A 21,075-nucleotide genomic window follows, 5' to 3' on the forward strand; every position below is an offset into this window, starting at 1 on the left:
GTGAGACTAAAAGACAACCCATTTACAAAATACAGATCTGAATACAGTCTTTCATATCAAAATTTTAAGTGGGAAGGCAGTGAAGATGCAGCCATTTAGGAACAGTGGTGTGATGTGTGTTGTAGGATGATCTGGGTAAATCCCTCCTGGTATGCAGACCATGAGTGCGTATTAACCTTGTTTTAGATAACACCATTAATGAGATTCTTGGCTAAACTCAAAACAGTTTGAAGAATATACTTTATTATAAAAATGTGCAACTATCCATAAAATTTTATTAGGCAGCATTTTATATTACAATCATTGGAGGAGTCAGTGTTGTGTCCTTGCCTTTCTTCAGTCCTTGTTCATGTCTTACTGGAACTAGGCAATCATATCTTACAACTAAATCATACTGTTGGAATAACAGTAACTTCCTTATGAAACATTAGTAAATTCTTATTTTCACTAATGTAATATCAAAAGCAAGAGTAATTCTTGAAAACCTAAGTAGTTTTGGTAGTCAAAAAAGAAAACTTGGAAGTTTTTTGTTCCGTGATGGAAATCCAGAGGCCAGAGTGAGAATTTGCTATTCAAAATATTAAACATTAAAATTAATGGCTAGATAAAAATGTTTCCCTATGATTTTAAATGCATAATTTTGGATAAGGTGTATTGGCAAAATACAGTGTAGCAATAATTTATAAGTAAAAATCACACTTGAAGACCTTTGTGGAGAATGTACAGTCTGTGTGAATTGTCGGACACTGATAAAAACCCCAGGCCATCACTTATGAAATCTCACCCACCAAAAGCTTCCCTTGCACCCACTATTGTCTGCCCATGAAGCTCCTTGAAGTCTTCTTCCAGAAGCATAAAGGAAAAATTACCAAATGAATGCTTTAATGGACATAATATTTTGATGTTCTGTAACAGTGAATGAGAGTCTAACTGCTGTGTGAGCCCAGCTTGTGAAGAGACCTATGGAAAACTCAGGAAATTTAGAGTAAGGAGTAATTTAAGATAAAGCTTTTTTGAAAAAAAGAAAAGAAAGAAAGTAGTCTGAGACTGATGGTCAGCACTTGAATCACCAGAATCATACTCCTGTTTTAAATGAAAAGGGTGGGTTTCTACAGAGTGAGTTCATGGATAAAGGAAGGGGCAAACCTGGCTTTTGGTATAATGTTAAAGTAATATGCAGACCCTATTTCTGTCAAATTTTTGTCCAGCTTTGTTCTTTCATCCCACCAACATCACTTGTACTGCTGGCAGAAGTATTCAGGACATGTTCGAACAGGGCTGATGCTTTGTCACTGCACATGTATTCAGGGAATTGGTGAACAGGACCGGACTTTTGGTGCTGTGTCCAAGTCTCAGGATGTGCTACAGTGCTACTCTTGTGTCTCCTAAAAAAACCCAGCATTATAGGCTGAGAACAACCCTATTTGGAAGCTGGTAGTTAGACATGGTTCAAATCAACTTGGAGAAGACATTGCAGCTGTCTGTCTATGTGTAACCTTAATTTTTTGCTTTGTTGGATTTGATAAGGACTCAGGCTCTGTTGGATGGGTCAACAATGCCAGGAGAAGGCTCACAGACACTGTGGAAATAGAGGCTTTACTCCTTGTGATGTAGAGAGTAGCTGAAGTTAGAGACTTTCTTGTATCAGCTTTGATTGCTTTTGAATTGGTGGTGTGGAATACTTCTGCTAAATGGCTTTTGCAACCACTTCCTGCATATGAAGTTGTGGGTTCCTGAGTGGGCTCACAGCATGGTCAGTCCAGCAAGCTGCTCTTACTGAAAAAGCCCCCCACCTGATTTTAGGTATTGGCTCCACAGACAAATGTTCCTTGTAATTGAATTTGCTGCCTAGGGAATCAAGTTCGGCATGAGGTGACATCTTAAAGCCTGGCTGTTGAAGGTAGAGTGTAGGTCTCCTTTATTTGCTTGGTTTAGACCACAGCCTAGCAGCACTTCAGCATGCTTTTAATTTAAAAAATAGCTATTGCTAGCTGAAGTCTGGTTTGTGTCCACTTTCTGTCGTCCTGCAAATGGACTGTGGACTCTACAGGTACTCAAGTGAGTTATGGACTGGCTGTGGACCTGGACACACTATGGCCACATTTCCATAGTACCATGCTGTGGCTGTTTAATCTGCAGCCATCTTTCTTTTCTTTTCTTTTTCAAATGTCTTTTCTCCATCAAACCTCTAGTGCCCTTCATACCACATGTGCCTTCAGGCTAATTTGAATGCTCATAATACTGTCTGTATGTTTTGCTTCATCCTGGGTATCCCAAGCTACTTTAAGCTCAGTTATGTGAAAGCCAACTGTAAACAGCTAAGTTGAACACGTGTAACACAATATAGATTCAGCTTCTTTGCAGCCTGAAGGACAGGAGGGTACAGAAGTGCTCTGCTTATTTTTGGCTCTTTGGCATTAGGGTCTATTTGACAGAAATTTTAAACACTTGGCAAAAGTGACAAAAACATAACTCACTTTCTGTAGTGCACTTGCTATAGACATTCTCATGAAAAACTGAAATACAAGTTATATACATACTTATTTTATTCCAAGCTATAGAATAAGTGTATTTAGGCAGTTTTTCAAAGTGTATTGTACACTGCATGCACAATAAATTAGTTTAATAGCTTGACTGTTTTACAATTTGTGTTCAAAGAACTGTATGATAGGCAATGAGATCATGTTACACCATGACTTATTGTCCATTTGGACCACATCCATTTTTTGTCATAAAAAAATTTGGGAAACCCAAACCGATAAACAAAATATATATTAAACATTTTAATATGAGCATTTGCTCCAAGAAAGAAACTTTACATCCTATGTTTAATTTTTAAATCCTTCCCAATAGAGGATTTTAGACAATAAATTTTGAACGTGATTTCATTGCTGTATTACACTGAAGATTGGTGTAATATTTTTCAAAATGATGTCACAGTTTCCAAATACAGATTTTGGAATCTTATGCTAGAAATTAAGGTAATATTTTAGGGCCTGCACATCTAGCTTTATAACTGTCATGAAAGGATGACTTGTCTGTGTTGACAAGAACTTCTACCTGTGTGAAATATCTTATAAAGATAGCTTATGATTAGCAGGTCACCATCAAATAGTAACATTAAGAATATTCAAGTCTACATTTGTCAAGACTTATGCATGCAGTTTTGTCTCTTACACATTGCTTAGATGTGTGCACTAAATGTGTTGTGCCTCAAACACCAACAACTTGAAATTACACTATGTAAATATATACATATATGATGCTGTATATGTTTAGTACCAAGTAAATACAACTAGTCAAATGATACTAGACATATATAGGACCATAGTTAAATTCCAATTAAGAAAAAAGTGAGAAATTTTTTTTCTAACAGAATTTCACAGTAGAAGGAGGCAGTCCTTTCTCACTGAATTTTCCCCCCTCAGGATTTGTAAACATCATAGCTCATATTCTATCAGTATAATAATTGAATATTTTATTCATAATGGTAAGTAGCTAACCAACATGAATAAAGTTGTCATAACACGGTAGCACTTTCAGACAAAACAGGTATTTATTAAAAGAAACATTTATAAATATTTTGTCTTGCATTTTAAACTACATTTTCATAAATAACAATATTTAAAAGTGCTGAATATGGTAGGATAGTCAGCAATGCCACTGTAAACAGATTTGTTTTTTCCACTTTGCAGATTTTTGTTTTAGATCCCATTTTGTCAAACACTACAACAGTTAAAATATTTGCATAGGGAATAGAGAATAGCCCTTTTAATCATCTCCTGAATTCTATATAAATTACAAAACCAAATGAGTTTAAGAAACAGTTTGTTAAATTGTTCATATATATATCCAAAAAAAGCACACAGGTTTCAAGTAAAAAGAATGACTAAAAAAATTCCCCAAACCTGCTATCTGAAGCATGTTCAATAAATTAAGAAAATGAGAGGTAGTAAAACAAAGGGAAAAAAATAAGTCCCAGAAGATAAACTAAGACCTGCATCCTCCCAGTTACTGTGTCCCCGCAGACCTGCCTCGGCAGCAGCAGCTCCCACCAAAGCCGGCACCGGACGCTGCCCGCAGGAAGTAACTGAGTGGTTGGAGCCAACTGTGTTTGGGCCAGATTCCACTCAAGGACACAACTGCCAGACCTTCCAGTTCAATCGAAAGCGATGGGCTTATGCCATGTTCAGTCCTATGTAAGTGAGAAGAACCTTGCCTATTAAGTCTTAGTATGGTTGTCAGTATTAAATATATATATATATATACACACACACACACATATATATATATATATTTAACAAGTATTCAGAGCGATTTCTTGGTATATCTTAGCAGTTTATGAGGGATGCTAACACTCATTTTGCTTGTATATGATAGGTATGAAAGATGGAGTTTTTTTAAGTTCCAAGTCACTGTCTCTTTAAACATCAAAATGTGTCCCGAAACTGGACAATTTTTGATAAAAAGGCCAAGCAAACACCTATTAAAAACACCATGGCAGCCTAGTGATGGGAGTACTGTGCTGCCTTAGCTCTCATTAAGGGCTCAGTACAGGAATCTTTACCCAGGAAAGATACCCATTGTATTTCTGTAGGCATTTTGCTTGGGTAAGATCTGTGGGTTTAGAAGCCCTTGAAGTTTGGTTTAATATTACTCTCCAAACCCCTTGTTTTCAAGGAGTTATTCAAAATAAATGAGGCTAGAAGCTAAGATAAGTCTTCTTTAACCCGCCACCTCGTAAAACATTACTTCATTTAAAAACATTTTTTACCGGATTTAGCTTTCAAAAAAAAAATATCTTACAGAACAGATGCAATTCATCAAAATGTTCTAAAATGCTCTAAAATGCTACATGTAGGCAATCTTTTATTAAATTTCTTTATTCAAAAAACTAAATTATCAAGCTTTTTGTGTTGTTTCTTGTTTCTTTTTTTTTTTTTTCTGAAGTACATAACATTATACAACAGTGTTAGAACTGGATAGCCAGTCTTTAATAAATCAATTACAGTATCTGACATCTGAAATGTACATTGAAAATCTTTGTTCTTTTAACAATTAAACAATATCAGCGCATAGATTGTGTCACCCAGAAATGGATCCCTTTAAGTGATTTGTGCTTTTTTTTTCTTCTTCTATTTTTCTTTTTCTTTGACATTGCAAACTCTGTAATGAAAATGCCACAGTTTTGGCAGTGAACACCCAGAGGAATCCTCCGCTTGATTTATTTTAAATAAACAGTGATAAATAGCTCTTTTTCTCTGTACAGAAATATTGGCTTCAAAAAGTCAGTGTATTGTACTCAGTAGAGCATGTAGAGTAATGCTACACCTTAAAAATTGGCTTTTTAGTTAGTGATATTAAAAAATGCAAGCCTCTTTCTGGTTTGCTGCAATTGTTTCTATGTACCATAGGATTGTATTGCACAAAAAAAAGTTTTTAAATACAGATATAATTTATGTTATTGGATTAAATATTGCAACAACTAAGTGGTAAGTGAAGCAGTTTTACCTTGCACATGCAGTGTGAGGATACACAAGGAGACTGTTCATAAAACTACAAATACATCATTGCAATCTTGACTGCAGTAGGGTGAAAGGAGTGTGAAACAAATGTATTTTGGCAAATCCATTGTTCCCCTCCCACGCCATCTTGAGCAAGAAGGACCTTGGTAAAAATGTAGACAGAGACCATAATATGTATTTGTTTTCTTCACAGTAGCCTGAGTAGTGCTAAACTGTAGTTCTCCAGGAACCCAGCTGCAGATGTTATTAAACTACTTTTCTTCCATCCCACCCACCCCCCCCAAAAAAATCAAGTTATTTTGTTTGAAAATTAAAACTAAGTTTCAGAAGTAGAGCCTGTAATACTTTCAACAAGAGACTTATAAATCTGAGAGTTCAAAAACCTTGGAAAAGAGTCTCTGTGCATCAAGGTGTATATCTGGAGCTGGGCATCTTCATACATGTGAGGGCTGGGATCCAGTAAGTTTCTGTTGATCACTTCTCTCACCCGGGAATCAAGACTAACCTGAAGAAGATGAGCACAGAATAATAAAACAGTAACAGTGGAAAAGCTGTAATATGTATCTTTAATTCTCAGGGCTCCACTGAACATGCTGAGTTTATCAGTTATTCAAGTAATGCTCTGTGCTTCTTTCAGAATCATCACACAATTGCTGTGTAATGCACTGAGACCATCAACTCTATTTCAATTTTGATTTGGTCTTTGCATCCATCCTAAGATCTGTACAGTGAAATGCAGCTGCAGTTTTTGAAAATATATTATTTTACCTTAAAAATTTATATGTCTTTAAAATTACTTTTCTGAAATGAATGTTGAATTACCCTCATTCAGAGAGCTGCAGGGTTTTTTTCTGAGCATTTGTGGTTAAACCTTTGGAAGATTTCTATTCACCATTCTTATCTGGCTGCCCTAGAGATTTTTTTTTCTGGTTTTTTTTTCAGGCACTACGCTTGTTCTTTATAAATTACCCAGGCATTTTTATCATTTTTATAGTGTTAATCTCCCCATTAATATTAATTATTTCAGATTTGTTCTTCTTTTCAGGATTCTTTAACATCTGGTAATTTATACTTTCAGGAGATCATATATCCATATTGAAGTTGATAGCAAGTTTCAGTTTTAGCTTCTCATTTACTTACCATTTGTGATGAACTCCTGTGCCTAGGCAGAAAAGGACATATTATGCTTGGGATGAATGCACAGATGATTTTAGAATATCCTTTAGAAATTTGAGTGAATGTACAGTTTATCCATAAAATGCTCTAAAACCTAGTAAATTAATGCGTTCTGGATTAAATGAAATGGCAGTAGCAGCAAAGCCCACTGGGGCCAGCGAGGATTTACTCAGCTAAGAGGAAAAGGGCTAAACTCCTGAGCAGAGAAATGCCAAGCAGAGATCAGTTAAGATACTGTGATTTATACCAAGTTGCAATCTGACTCTACTGCTCTGCAACCACAGGAAGATATTCATACTTTCTGAAGGATTGACTTCAACCCTGGAAAGCTCATGTAAGATACCTTGACACATGAAGGATGGTAACCAAGATGGAAACGCAGAATATCTTAGGATGTGTGAGCCTGTGCTTTCATATATGGTGAAGCACTCTGAAATACACTGGTGTGATGTGGTACAGCATTGAGAATTAAATATACATTTTCATTCTATCTTCAGTACCCGCTGTAGGATCTGGCATTGTTGGTTTGTTGGCATATTGGAGTATGCTACTGACAGAGCAGACAAGCTCATTCTCCTCCAATATTTGCTGTCACTTGGTTATCAGATACAAGACACAACTATGAGAGACCATTGGGGCTGCTCAGCCAGTGAGTGTGGGCAGGACTACAGTGGTATGGTAGCTTTGAGTGGCAGTATTGCAACCATGTGTCTTCATAATGTGTTTGAATAGCTTTCAAGCCCAGGCCATTGCATTTCTGCAGAACAGAAAAGACTCACTAAGATTTAAGCATTTCTCCCCCTGACATACAGGCACACACATTTATATCAACAAAACCAGTTTGTGCATCTAATTGGTTCTTCAATATCAAACATAATAGCTGGGATAAAAAAACCCTCAAATTTGGCAGGATAGTGGGGTTTTGAGCCACTGAGCATAATAAAAGTTAATTGCACTTAGAGAATGCAAAAAACAAAATTAATTATGGAACTGTTAATTTGCATTGTATTTTTTCAGTGACTCACTAAAGCCAGATGGCAAAACTAGTTGGGATTACTAAAGGTATTTTCTTACTAAACAGATGAATACAAAGTATCTGTTTAGAACACTAAGACCTTCTGCCTCAATAACTTCTTCACTGAATGAGTCATGCTAAATATTTCAGCTCTTATGCCAAAAGGTAACATCTGGAATGGGATGCCTGGATGAACAAGAATTTTTCAGTTCCCATGCTGTTCTAATGCATTGCAAACAGTTCTTGTTTGCCTCCTAAGATTTCCAGTATGGGCAGGAGCAACTGGATTGATGAGATCTGTATGCATCCAGTGCACCAAGTTTGCGAGTAGCTTTGTTAAACTCTAAGTCAAACAATGCTTAGTTAGTGTCTGCATTTTAAATGCTCATTGGTCTTAGCTTAAAAAGACAATTGAGCATTCATCACATACCTATCTGGTAAAAATATGGTATTAGAAGAAAAATTTATTATTAGCTTGCTGTACTGGCAATTGTATTTCACCCCAAAGCAAAAGTAGACACTATGGCACAAGTGAAGATAATGGAGTTATAAATCACTTGGCTTCATTCATATGGATTAAGTTGCAAATTATTACTGAACGCAGTGAAGAAGTAAAATGTAGGAATCAAGGTCCACAGTGAGCATAAATTATGCCATTGAGTAGGAATTCAAATGCAATGCACAGAGACAAGGCGAAGAAGATAAAGGTACATGATGTGGCCTAAGAAAAACTCTTCTATAGTGCTTATATATTTATATATCTCTCTGTATTACAAAACACGGTTTGGTAGCTTTGCTTTTTCTTTACTACAGGCAAAGATAATTTCAAAATTTGTCTATTTCAGTTAAAGGGTTGAAGAAAATCTTATATAATTTCCTAGATATTATATGTTTCATTAGATAAAATATGTCATTTTCATTCTTGGACTCTCACATAGGAATAACCAGAGGAAATTTGGATTTTCTCCCAGACAGCTGTAGCAGCAGATAAATCTATAATGATTCTGATTTAAATTCCTTAATTTTCGTGCTTTTTCTCCAGAAATCCATTTGCATTACTTACTTCCTCTCTCTGTCAGACATGTAGCATTACTAAAGAAGCAAACCTGTTTCTCAGCCTTCTCTTACTGGAGTTTTTGAGCCTTATAGAAAACTTGGATGTGTTGCAGCTGGTAATGCTAAATGGCCCAGTGCCTGCATCTCTACTGTTTCTGTCCCTTCCTTTCCTGATTTATTGTTCACACTAAGACTTTTATATGACAGACTTTTAGACCCTCACCTCGCAGTCCAGGATATAACGTCTCTGCTCTGGGATAACAGAAAATGCAAATGTAACATTTACAGCTTTACCTCTTTTGGTGATAGTATAGAAATGTAATCTTCATATATAAGTCTTGCTTTTTCTTCAATAACTTTCTTGTTCTGTTCCTTCTTCAGATCTTCACATGCAAGCCAGAAAAGCAGGTTCTCCTCACTATACTCCGTTCTAAGAAACTCTCTGAAAAGGTTCCTCCCAGCTGGTGTTTTCATCATCTTGTCAAAATTCTGAGCCCAAGACAAAATTTCATCTGCAGTAGGGTTTTGGCTGCAAAAAGCAAATATCATTACAAATATGCTACTATTTTTGTAACAGTGTTTTCATACATTCATCCAAAAATTCTCCTTTCAACTGCACTTTAGTCTAAAGTGAAAACTGGAAGCAACAAGGCTTCAGCAGTGACAGGGGAATTTCATTTGCTCTTCACTTGTGCATCCATTATCCCAATAGCCCACTAAACGTGTTTAATGTTACGAGACATGCACTTGACTTTCTACGAGTTTTCTGGTAGTGTTCTTAGCCATGTTGCTCAAAGACAAAACCCCACAACAGCAATAAATTCCTGCCTCTGCAGTTAAAGGAGATTCCAAGAAACTGGAAATAGACTCTATTTCATGAGGAGTTTAGATGACACCTGATGTCCCTGCCTGCCTCTGATGGTGACAGTACATGATTTGGTTTAGGAAGAACAAGATAAACAAAAGGCTCTTGGCAGCCAAAAGCATACTAATGATGCCCAACAAAGTAGTGATTCAGAGAGATTTTAAATTAGCATATTTCTCTGTGCTTGCACCTAAGGGTTGCTAAGCTTCCTTCTGTTTCACGCTATTGACCTGAATGATGATCTTTTGGCATGAGATGTGATGGATTTTGCTGGCAAAACTGGAAAGAGAAGAAATGGGGAAAAGTCCTTATTCCCATTTCCTGAAGGAAAATATTTGTGGCTTTTACCAGTAGATGCACTGGGTAACTGATCGGACTTACTTGCCTCCCTTATCCACTAATGTACCAATGAATAGCTTAAGAAAGTAATTCTCCAGGTTACTTAACAGTTAAACATAGTTTCAAACTTAATTTTGAGCACTCACCCTCTCCTTCTTGATCTAACACAAGAGCTTTACTAGCTGTTGTCAACAGCTTCTGTATAACCGTGATGCACAATAAGTGACATTTGTCTACATAATTTCTGTTCAAGTCAATTTATCAACTCCTACTCTGCATGCAAGGCAGACTGGATCATGGGAAGCTATTTGCGATAAATCACAAAGTTTTTAATCTTTAAACTATCTTGCAAAGTAATGGTAAACTGAATAAAAAAGATTAAACACAGATTTTAAGGTGAACAGTCCTCTCAGGACTTTGCATTGTCTGCTGAGGAGAGTGCAAAGAACCTGCTGAGGTGGATGGGGCTGACAAACAACCTGGGCTTCCTTATTGTCTGTTGGGAAGCTCTCTTCACTATAGTATTTTGTAGAAAATTATCATATTGTCTTCTCATAAAAGACCATGATTAGCAATAAAGGAAATGAGTTGTTTGGGTTGTTTTTGGCATCATATATGTCCTTTAAAGTTTTAATTTCCTTTTTATGGGATTAGAGAACTCAGGGCCCCTGATAGATTACCATTTTTCCCCACACAATAAAGATGGGCCCAAGCTTTAGACAGAAGTAGAAGCTCAGACTTTCAAGTGTGTTTAACCCAGTTTGCAAGGTATATGTTTTTTGGTTAATTCCAGTGAAACCATAGTTCAAGCTGTTTTATGAAAGCGCCCATATTAAAAATCTGGTCATGAAGTACACTTGTGACAATTAGTTTTTCTTCTTGTCTGGATAGACAGGAAAAAATGCTCTCACAGGTGGCAGAGGCTTCTTATAGAGACTCACATATGGAACCACCCATGAACCTTCCATTCCTCCCAGTGGTTCTTCCCCACAAATAAGAAACTGTAAATAAGCTTGACTTATGAATGTCTCTGCTGTCATTTCATTGTCAGGACAGACTTTGCTTCCTTTCATATAGAATTTTTTGGAGGAAAAGCAATTAAGAGGACATTCCCAAAGAATTAAACGCAAGACAATTCTTGATATTAGTTAAAGACAAAATACTTACTACACAACAGTTTGACCAACTTACCATTCTTCTATGACTTGGATACTCTCCAGTTTGGTCGTATGTGTTGGCCTTCCTGCATTGTCTCCTCTCTCTTCATTCCTAACAGTGAGGCTGCAATGTAGTACAACACTTTATTTTGTCTAGAGAAAGTTAATTTAAAACAATGACTATAGTAACACAAACTTTTAAAAGACATAGACCTATATAGGGTATCGTTTTTCACTCTTGCCTCTAAAATTTTGGAGAAAAATTTTTACAATTACTTTTCCCCTGAACTCTGATGAATATTAATTTACAGTTGCTATTACCACATGCTATTACCACACAGTTTTTTAGAAGCTCACAGTTTATCCACTGAAATATGGGCAAATACTTAGAGGTGACTTTTGGAGTGATTTCACTTAGTTAACTGAGAATGCTAGCAACAGTATGAGTAGGGGGGATATGAATTTCTGAACTGGACATTGATGGGGCTTTGATGCCCCACCAGTTCTGGATAGTTTTTCCGTCTTTATGAATCTTCCCTTTTCTCTCTCCGAGATACAGTGGCAGTCAGTAGATGGCTCAGATACAGAACTTAGCATGTGGCAGCTCCTTATGATTTCCTCTTCTGACCTAAACTTGTTTTCCATTCCAAAAAATAAAACATACTGGCCTCTGAGCAGAAAGGCATCCATTACCCTCATATTATCACAAGCATGGGAAAGAAAGACTTCCTTTATGCAAGGATGTTTTTAATTTTTTTTTCTTTTTTGAGCTGCTAACTAGAATCACTTATTTTTCTGCAAATATCTTTTAAATCAGATTTGCTGTAGTGGTGAAGACTTCTTCTGTGTGTGTTCTCTGTGAATGTTCTGGAACATGGTATTGCCAGCAAGCCCACAATTCCTGGTAACTACTGAAATAAAGTATGTTTTGAGTGACATAGATATTCATATGGAAACCCTGGTTCTGATAATTAAGCTTAAGAAGTGGAATGTAGTAAGGAGATGGAAATTTCCTTTCATCAGGAAATGTGTACAGTTGAGAGAAAACAAGCAACCAAGCAAAAAATCCCCTTTCCAATCTCGAGCTCATATTTTGAATATTAAATATTCACCATACAATGATGCTCTCAGTCACCCTAAGTCTTGCTAAAAAACATATGTTTGTAGCATAAAGCTTCTCCCTCCCCCACTAATCTGAAAAACTTCTGCTCAGCTCTAAGAAGAAATCCCAGCTCTGAGACATCTTTAGCACAAATAATCTTTCTTTATAGGTTCTCTGCATTTATGAGTTTCTTCAACATTTTTTAAAGCATTTGGCAGAGCTAATAGGTATTCTCAAATACTCTTCTAAAAACTGGAAGTTTAAGCTCCCAGGTAAAGCAGAGCACATATTAAGACTTAAACATTACAAAGACGTACACTTGCAAATGAAGCTCTTTGATACTGGTTGCTCCTTCACTTACCTGCCAAGACCTTAGTTCAGGCCCTTGGTCCTGCTTCCCCTGTTACAGCGTAGGAATGCAGCTCCAGTGCTGCTAAGGTTGTTAGGGTGTCATCAACTGCTGCAGGAGAAACAACACATCCTGAACTCTGGGGTTGGCAGGTAAAAAGCCTTTCTGTCTCCTCTGACCTGTTGTTCATCAGTCTACAGAGGGAGCACCCAGGAAAGACAGAAAGGAGTTCCATATACAGGAGGAGAAAAAAAAAGGGACCATCCACTTTCTTTCTGTCTTGTAATCTTTAAGTCCACACATGTAACTGCTTAGGGTCACCTTGCATCTGGACAGAGCACAAAGTTGGAGTGAGGGAGAAGCAGGGAAGGCACAAAGCTCTCTCTCCCTCCCTCCCTCCTTCCCTCCTTTGCAGTCCATAGGTAGAGCAGCATTTGTCTTCTCTGCTGGGTGCAGAGAACAGAGTGTCCTTTGGTTCCATGGAAGAATAACACCATGGAAGGAGGAAACAGCCCGTGTAGGTTGCAAATGCAATAGGGTGTTCATTTGAGTCTGTCTAAAAGAGAATGAAGCTGCCTGTTTTCCTTCCTTCATCACATGAGCAACAACTAAGCTGTACTGAAATAATTTACTTGTCAAGCACTAGACATTCAAGGTTTGGATGCAGAGTCTTACTGGAAGTAGAACGTGACTCATTTGAGAGCAGTCAGTATACACTACTAATTTAATCTGTTATCTGGGATCAAATACTGTTTATTTTGCTTATGCAAAATCTCTGCTAGACTTGGGAAAACCATCATGGGTTGATGAAGGGGAAACAATGAATAGTGAAGTAGTGAGTGGTGAATAAGAGAAATAGGAATAGGAACAAGAAGGCCATGTTGACTTCATTGCAATGTTTTTTTATCAAAGGAATAACTGATAGACAGTATGCACTTTGATTTTCTTAAAAACCTCAATAAAGAGTTCAGATTGTGGGCCTGGAACATAGTATACCAGTTTTCTGGTATCTATACCATAGTGACAATGCAAGGTACACACTTGGCCCTGATTCCTTCATCTCACCATTCATAACTGGACTTTAATGGCTGAAGTTAGTCAGCGCTGCAAAATAGAGAACTCTTCAAAGAAGTGTCATACTGGGTTGGAACACGTTTGAGTATTGCATTTAAAACTGTGCTACATTTGTAATGCATCTTGGCCTAAATTCTGCATTATGTTTCCTGTGACAAAACTAGCACTACATTTCAACTTCTGTTTATCTTCATCCATCAAGGCTAGAGTTCCATCAAATATGTTACTTTTGATATGTTTTTTCCTGTGAATGAAACTATCATTCTTATACTGAAGTACATTCAATTCAGGCATGTTCTGTTTTCACTCAAGGAACTGCTTCATGATCTCTTAGAGAAATAATTAAATATTTAAGCATTTGTGACTGCAAAGCTAGCTTGAAAGCAGCCTTTAAGTAACTGATCACAATAACAGATTGCTTCCTTTTAACTTGAAATGACAACACTGCACTGCTCTTTCCTATGTTGCTGTCTTCAGCTGGAAACATCCTATCTGTTCACGTTTCTCTGTGGAATTCAAGCAGTCCACAGAAGCAAAGGTGTTCTGCATACCTGGAGCTGATGTCCTTGATACATTAATCCATCATTGAAGCTATCAGATTGTGTCAGAAGGATTATGCTTATAGTGTAATACTAAACAGACTAAAAGCAACAGGCTAAAGATTAACAAAATTATTTTAGTTAAGGCTTTAAGAAGAGGAAATTGCTGATACACCTTATCAAAAAGTAGTTAAATGAAAGGGAGGTGTACTAGGAGAGACATCTGATACAAACTAACATCTTTGGTGCTATTATTATTTATTAGTTGGAATACACCCAGCAGATATCCTTGAAATTTGGAGATGCAAATTAGCCATGATAAAAGCACAACAAAACTACTAATGCCTTAAAACGGGAGAGTTTGGGATGTCTAAAGGTGAGTTTAAATGGAAAACACAAGCATGAGTTTGTTTTCTGTTTATATGGAAGATTTGTTCTGCCCACTTATATGCTGATTTTATTGCTCTGGAGAGTACAGTAAAAATACTTCAGTGGCCTGAGCTTGATGCACTTTTAAAATATATCTTGGGTTCCTGAGTGCTACAAAACCAATAAGTTTCTTGAACTACTGCAACGGTATTATTATGAGTAATTTCTGCTTGGAGTGAATGCATTTCTATTTTGCAACTTCACACACTTTATAAGTAAAAAATTAATGATCAGGGACTACTTGAAGAAGCATACGTACTGAAAAAATGACCACAAATAAGATTAAGCTGGTCCAGGTTCCTAGCTGATGTGTTTTTGGGGGAACTGCTGGGATTTAGAAAACCAATCTTTATTTATTTAGCTGCTATTATATGGCTGTTAATATTCAAGTTCAGCAATTAAGTAATTGTTCTTTTGAGTAATTACTTAGCTAAATCAGTATTGAAGCATCCTGTTGCATGAGAAGATAAAGCCAAGCTAATTGGATAGAATCATCAAGAGAGTCGAGCAAATATCTCACTGACTCTTCCTCCAGGTGTTTCCAGCTGATGGTTTTAGCCTTTTTGTAAGTTGAATCCCTACTGATGCACTTACCTTCTACTGCCATTAAAAAACTGAAGGTAATTTAGAGCTTGGACCTGATCTTTCATTCTCTGTGAACAAATGGTATTTAATTGCTTCCCAAGAGTCAGGTTCTCATGGACGAGTAGCCTAAATCTGGTGAATCATTGAAATTACTGTTATCACTATGTCAAGAAAGCATTGTGACTGGTGCCAGGATTAATGTTCTGCCCATGCATGGCTGATACCAGCTATTACTCACTTAGGTATTTTCTCTGTTATGTGCATCATATGCAGTATATCATCACAGTATTTTGCAATTATGTCTGGCACTGAAGAGAATGTGACTATTAAAACCTCTTGCCTTAGTGGTGTTTTTTGTGCTGACATGCAGATAAGGAGCAGAAATCAAACTGGGACACTGTGAACTAGTTTGGTAGGCTATTGGGTTGGCCATTCAGGAGATCTGTGCTCAGTTTCTACTTTGTAGATGAAGTTTGTAGTCTCTGTTGGGCAGTGACTGCATTTTAGGCTGGACCAGTTTATGTTACACAGTAGGACCATGAACCCTCAAGCCACAACAGTAACAGAAAAATCTTCCTTATTCTAGGCCAAAGGTCACATTAAGTCAACTGTTCATACATAATCTAAAAGCAGAATTTTGTTTTCAGATGAAAATCAATATTCAGATAAGATTTTCTGGATAACAGATGTTCTGAAGGTTTCCTTCACTGATCAACCCTTTGATTGAAGGAATGTATCTCACTGGCACTGCACTTCTCCCTATCCTACTCCTAGAAATTTTTATTATCATCAGATCAAGAGGCATAATATTTTTAACTTTCTTAAAAAACCCACCACATCTCTCTTCCCACAGAAGACCTCAAGAGATCAAGACTGAATTTTGATTTTAAAATTACAGTGGTAGATGATGTAAAATGACCATTCCCCAAAACTCTTGAAAAACACAAGTTGAATTTACCAAATAGATTCAGATAGGAAATATCTTTTCTTTTCTGTTTGGAAGAGGAGAAGCCTTTAAACAAACAAATTACTGCACATGCAAACAAGAACACATGTTTAGTGCATTCTTCTGAAATGAGGGGAAGGTGGTTTTCAAAACTCCTAGTGTTGGTGCCCCTCTTTGTCTCAATCTTTCGGCAGCTGGGTACATACCTTCACCCTTCCATTCAAAATGGGTGTGCTCCTAATGATCTCCATGCTCTCTGATACCTTTGCTTTTATTACAAGTGTCTGGCTTAAAACATGTTATATGAATACAAATATATTTTTTCTGGTTTTAATTCAGATGCAAAAAACTGCATGATAGAATCTTTTTCATTTTTGATTGTAGTTCAATCTGATCAGACTGTCTTCAATACTGTGGTTCAACAGTCAGTGACTGAAAAATCAATTGTTTGCACAGTTCTATTCAGAAGCTCACTCCTAAATGCCGAGGCATGCTCTGTTAGATGTCAGAGATAGATGTGGTCCCTATATCCCACATGCTGTATTATAATGGAAAAGACAACTCTACTGGGATTCATCAATTTCTTTTATGAAACCTGATTTAACTTATGACTCAAAATCAATTTATCACCTCATTTTTTCGTGGCAGCTAGAATATTTAACCTTGATGTCATTGGATACTAGTCAAGACTGTGTTTGTTTATGCACAGAGGCAAATGATGATTTTGCTACACTGTGCAAATCAATAATAATGAAAAATAACTGCAATATTATTGTGATCCATTCATAAAGAATAATACAGCTAGATTAATCTCAAATCACTGTCTTCTATCTCCCTTTTAATGTCACAAAAATAGGCATCAATGAGAATGAAATGTTACATGAACAATATTATCCAAGGATAACTTGTTTTTTGTAAGCTGAGTAAAGGGCAAAAAACTTGCTTCTATTAAAGTTAGGAAAAGAATTCACTTTGTTACAGTAAGTGAATAATATCCAGAATGGCTATTCTGAGAAGAACTAGACCTACAATAATTATTTTTATGAAGAGGTGATGCCTTGTACTAGACACTTTCATAGGCTCAGATAAACTTGCAATATATCCTTCAGGCCCCTGGCTGTATTAGAGAGAAAGGGAATCCATCTCTTACCTGACCTCTGAGTTTATGTCCTTGTAAGAATAGCAAGACAGACTAAAACTCTAAAACTCTTCTAATAATAACAGTATTTCCAAAATGTCAGCCAAATCTGTGGTAATAAATGAATTCTACAGTGGAGGCTTGCATGGATGCGTGGAGGTCTGCAAGGCAAACATAAGTGATGTGTAGTAAACTTGTTATTCCCATGTCTGCCTTGGTAGTCTGTGAGAGACTTTGAAGGGGAATGGTGGTCAAAAGCCTATGGAATCATTTGCTTAAACTGATCAGAATCTGGTCTTAATTCAGTCAGAAGAACATAACAATTTTTTTACAAATAAGAAACAGATCAAAAAAATTTGAGGTTTTTTTTGTCATTAGTGTCAATCCTAGTTCTTGAACAAGATAATGATTTACAGCTCTTCACTGAATTCAGTAAAGAAATGTAGGATGTGAAATTTTATATTGAAAACAAGTTAGAAATTTAATGAAAAATAGCTACATCCTACTCTGAGTAAAAAATTGTCTTGTGCTTAAAACTAAATTATGAGATTGTGTTTAGCAGACTGACATAGGAAAGCAGTCTGTTGGGGGAAAGCCAACAATTACCATAAGGCTATAATCAGCCTACTTGGCAGTGTCCACTGAAACTATAAACTCCTTTCAAAAAGTCCAGGTACCTGTGGTGCTAACTTTTCTGAGTGCCAGAGTTATATTTGCCTTAGGTGATAAGATGGTGCAAGAGGCATGTATAATCCAAATTGTTTTTAAAAGAAAAAAACAAACAAGCATAGACTCCAGCTTGGACTCAGCTGTTTTAGAGTGGAAAAAAAAATATGTTTGCAAATTGAATTTATAAAATTGACATCTGATTCTGTGAGTCTTACCTCATGTAACTAAAAACTCCAAACTTTTTTTTTTAAGAATGCAACTATTTGCAAGTTAACCATCCTGGAGATTTTGTAGCAAAAACTCTTCCGATATTAAAAAGCATCAGGTGAGGGATAGAATGCAGAGTCACAAACCTCCCAGCTCTTTGTTCAGCTGACAGTGTGGTCTCATTGTTTTTGCTTGTAACTATAAAAGCTGCAGTAAAAACCGGCCTGGTTTTTTTTTCTCATAGGTCACAAAAAGTAAGATAAAGTGAAATAAGTGATTTTTCTCTTCCAATGCTTTGTCTCTTCCAATGACTAGGAAACATACAATTTTTTTCTTTCCAATTTTTCCTGGTTCTATTTTCCCCCTTGATTCAGTTTGTTTTGTTGTAGTGTGTGTAGTGTTGTAGTTCATATTTGTCCCCTTTTTTAATCTGTTTGAAGAGCATACAGCTGAGAAACAGTCTGTAACAGATTGTTGGGCACTTCTATGTGCTGTGAATGTGCTTTCAACAAAAAAGCTTAGGATCCTCTACTCAGGATCCGGTAATATTAAATGCAGGCAAACTTCTGGCTCCCATGCACACATTTCTGCACACCATAAATCCTGTGGGCCAAGCAGGAGCTAAGGTGTAAATTTTCAGGTCTGATTTTTGCTAACCAGGATGGATGCAGAAGCTGTTTCACAGGCCATTCCACCAGGGTTTTATGGAGAATGCAGCTGACTGGAATTGAGTTTGTGTTTTGCACAGATTTGACAGTTAAAATTAGTTTACTTCTGAATTGGATTTCTAACAAAATAGTGTTTGTGGAAAAGTTTAATGACATTTCATAATTGCTTTTGATTGTTTTAAAAATAATTATTGTTACAATTTAAAATTAAATAATCAGTTGTCTTGGTTTTATTAATTGTTAGTTACCATAATTCTAACTACTCTTCTGTGAGTAATTCTAGTTAATGTAATAAAAGAACAAATCTAAATGAAATATTATGCTTAAATTTAAGAAGCTCTTTAGAAAAATTACATTCTGTCATAGCAGATTTCCAGTAGGCTTTCTGATAACAAGAAAAGAGATTTTCTGTTAAGAAAACAGCTCATCAGGAAATCCAGCAGCTATAACTCTTAACTTCATGATACACGGAGTATTTACTAGAGCCTCATCTCTCAGAGTCCTGCAAACATCTCCATTTTTCACCCAGAATCATGTTTATACTAAGAGCTGTGCAGTGAAGAACAATGCCTTACAGCAGTAAAATCCCAAAGCACAGCAAAACCTGCATTTTTCTTTTGTATTTGAAATATCCTTGCTTCCCTAAAACAGTCTTGAGATTTCTAGAAGGGTAGCATTGATGGTATGGCTGTGGAGTGTGTGGACACAGGAGTAGAGATGTAGTCAAAACCCCTCGTGCCTACAGATGGGTATCTTGGCCCATTCACTGTCTTACTTCTGACAGCAGTGATGTAGCAGCAATCCAGGGTGACTGAAAGAATCACTGCCCATTCTCCTGTGTTTGTTCTTTAGTGCTTTAGCTCTTGCAGTGCTATTTCAACTCTTCTGTGTGAAGGGATAGCTTTCAGCCCTGTGAGATATTTAAGATTTCAGAAGGAAGTACACTTTAAAATACTACAAATGAATAGGGTCCTATTTTTCTTCCTTGTGAAAACCTGGACTAAGTTCTGTGAGATCTTTTGTTCAAAGGCTTATGATAAGGCCAGATCATCTATGTTGAGAGTTGTGAACTTTCCCATGAGAAATAAGAAACTTCTCAGTTCATTTGTGATTGTATCTTTGAATGTGGGGGAGAGTGGGTTCAATTTCTTACTGGTTTTCTGTTGCTGTGTTTTCTTAATATTGTGCAGCATTCAGCCTAATTGGTCAAAAATCAATACAGATTCAACTACAAACCATAAAAGAAAAAGGAGATTGGTGGAAATCACAGTTTAAGACATCTGGAACACCTCAGGCTATCAAGGTCTAGTCAGTTAAGACGTTTAGCTCTGTCCTGATAGTATTAAGTATTAAGTATTAAGCTATTCCTCAGCTTGAGTAGAAGCAGAATTGAACCCAAATGATCTACTGCTTAAGAGTATAATCATCTCTTTGTTAATGGGAAGTCTTGGCCAAGATTTTGGAGTTTATGTAAGATCATTATATAAGGCTATTAAATTGCATCCCACATAGCCCCTCCAAGGTAGATCATCCTTACTGAGATATGAGTGCTAAATTAAAGTAAGTCATAGAGGGATGTGCTCGGTAAAGCAAGTACTTAAAACGTTTTAGCAAATCTGCAGTGTTTCACTCTCTTCCCTTTCCTGTATATTTAATGTTTTAAAATGGAATAGATCTAAAATCTGGTAACCTTTTCTCTTCATAAAGGACAGTCAGATTAACAGTGTCTTTCTAAAGCCACAAGCTATATTTTCCTGCTGTATTTTCCATCAAAGTTGAAATTAGAATATGTTTGGCAGACAAATTGGCAAATTTGTCCAAACTACATTTTCCTTTTGGACCCCATGAAAAAATATGAAAGCAAAGCCTTGTGGAATTAAAAATCCACATGTTAATACATCTTACATCATAGATTGATATTTGCAATGTGATCTTTGAAGTAATTTTTATATTGATTCTTTTGTCTTTTAGAAAATATTCAGAAGTACATTGTCAATGGAAAAACTAACCTCCTGGAAAACCCTTGATAAAAGGGACGTTATCCTAAAATAGTCCCCAAAAGCCCCAGAAATGTTCTGCAAACATTTAAGATCTGAGTTTCAGTCTTAAAACTGAGTTCAGCGCACCGAGTTCAGTGTTTCCTGATGCTGAGAGGGAACCTCCTGTGTTGCAGCTTGTTTTCCTTGCCTCTGGTGTCCTCTCACTGGGCACCACCGAAAACACCCTGGCTCCACCG

The 21,075-nt window shown here is 36.6% G+C and overlaps 1 protein-coding gene across 5 annotated transcripts in view; it reads right to left on the minus strand.

Annotated features, from left to right (window-relative positions):
- Positions 1 to 2,532: 2,532 nt before the first annotated feature.
- The window catches only part of RGS17 (regulator of G protein signaling 17), a 74,384-nt gene continuing 55,841 nt past the window's right edge, over positions 2,533 to 21,075 (minus strand). For 3 of the 5 annotated variants that reach the window (XM_042016438.1, XM_042016435.1, XM_042016439.1), the window contains 4 exons: positions 11,168 to 11,257; positions 9,067 to 9,301; positions 5,909 to 6,030; positions 2,533 to 5,667 (listed from right to left, as the gene is read on the minus strand). In XM_042016438.1, coding sequence (XP_041872372.1) covers positions 5,568 to 5,667; positions 5,909 to 6,030; positions 9,067 to 9,301; positions 11,168 to 11,257 — 547 coding nt within the window. In that variant the 3' untranslated portion in view covers positions 2,533 to 5,567. Of the gene's footprint in view, positions 6,031 to 9,066; positions 9,302 to 11,167; positions 11,258 to 21,075 lie in introns of all 5 variants that reach the window. The other 2 variants (XM_042016436.1, XM_042016437.1) reach the window with 2 other exon arrangements.

This window comes from Corvus kubaryi, unplaced genomic scaffold (genome assembly GCF_017639235.1).
Source record: "Corvus kubaryi isolate FWS band 111438036 unplaced genomic scaffold, C.kubaryi_AGA036_p1.0 split3-73, whole genome shotgun sequence".
Lineage (NCBI taxonomy): Eukaryota > Metazoa > Chordata > Aves > Passeriformes > Corvidae > Corvus > Corvus kubaryi.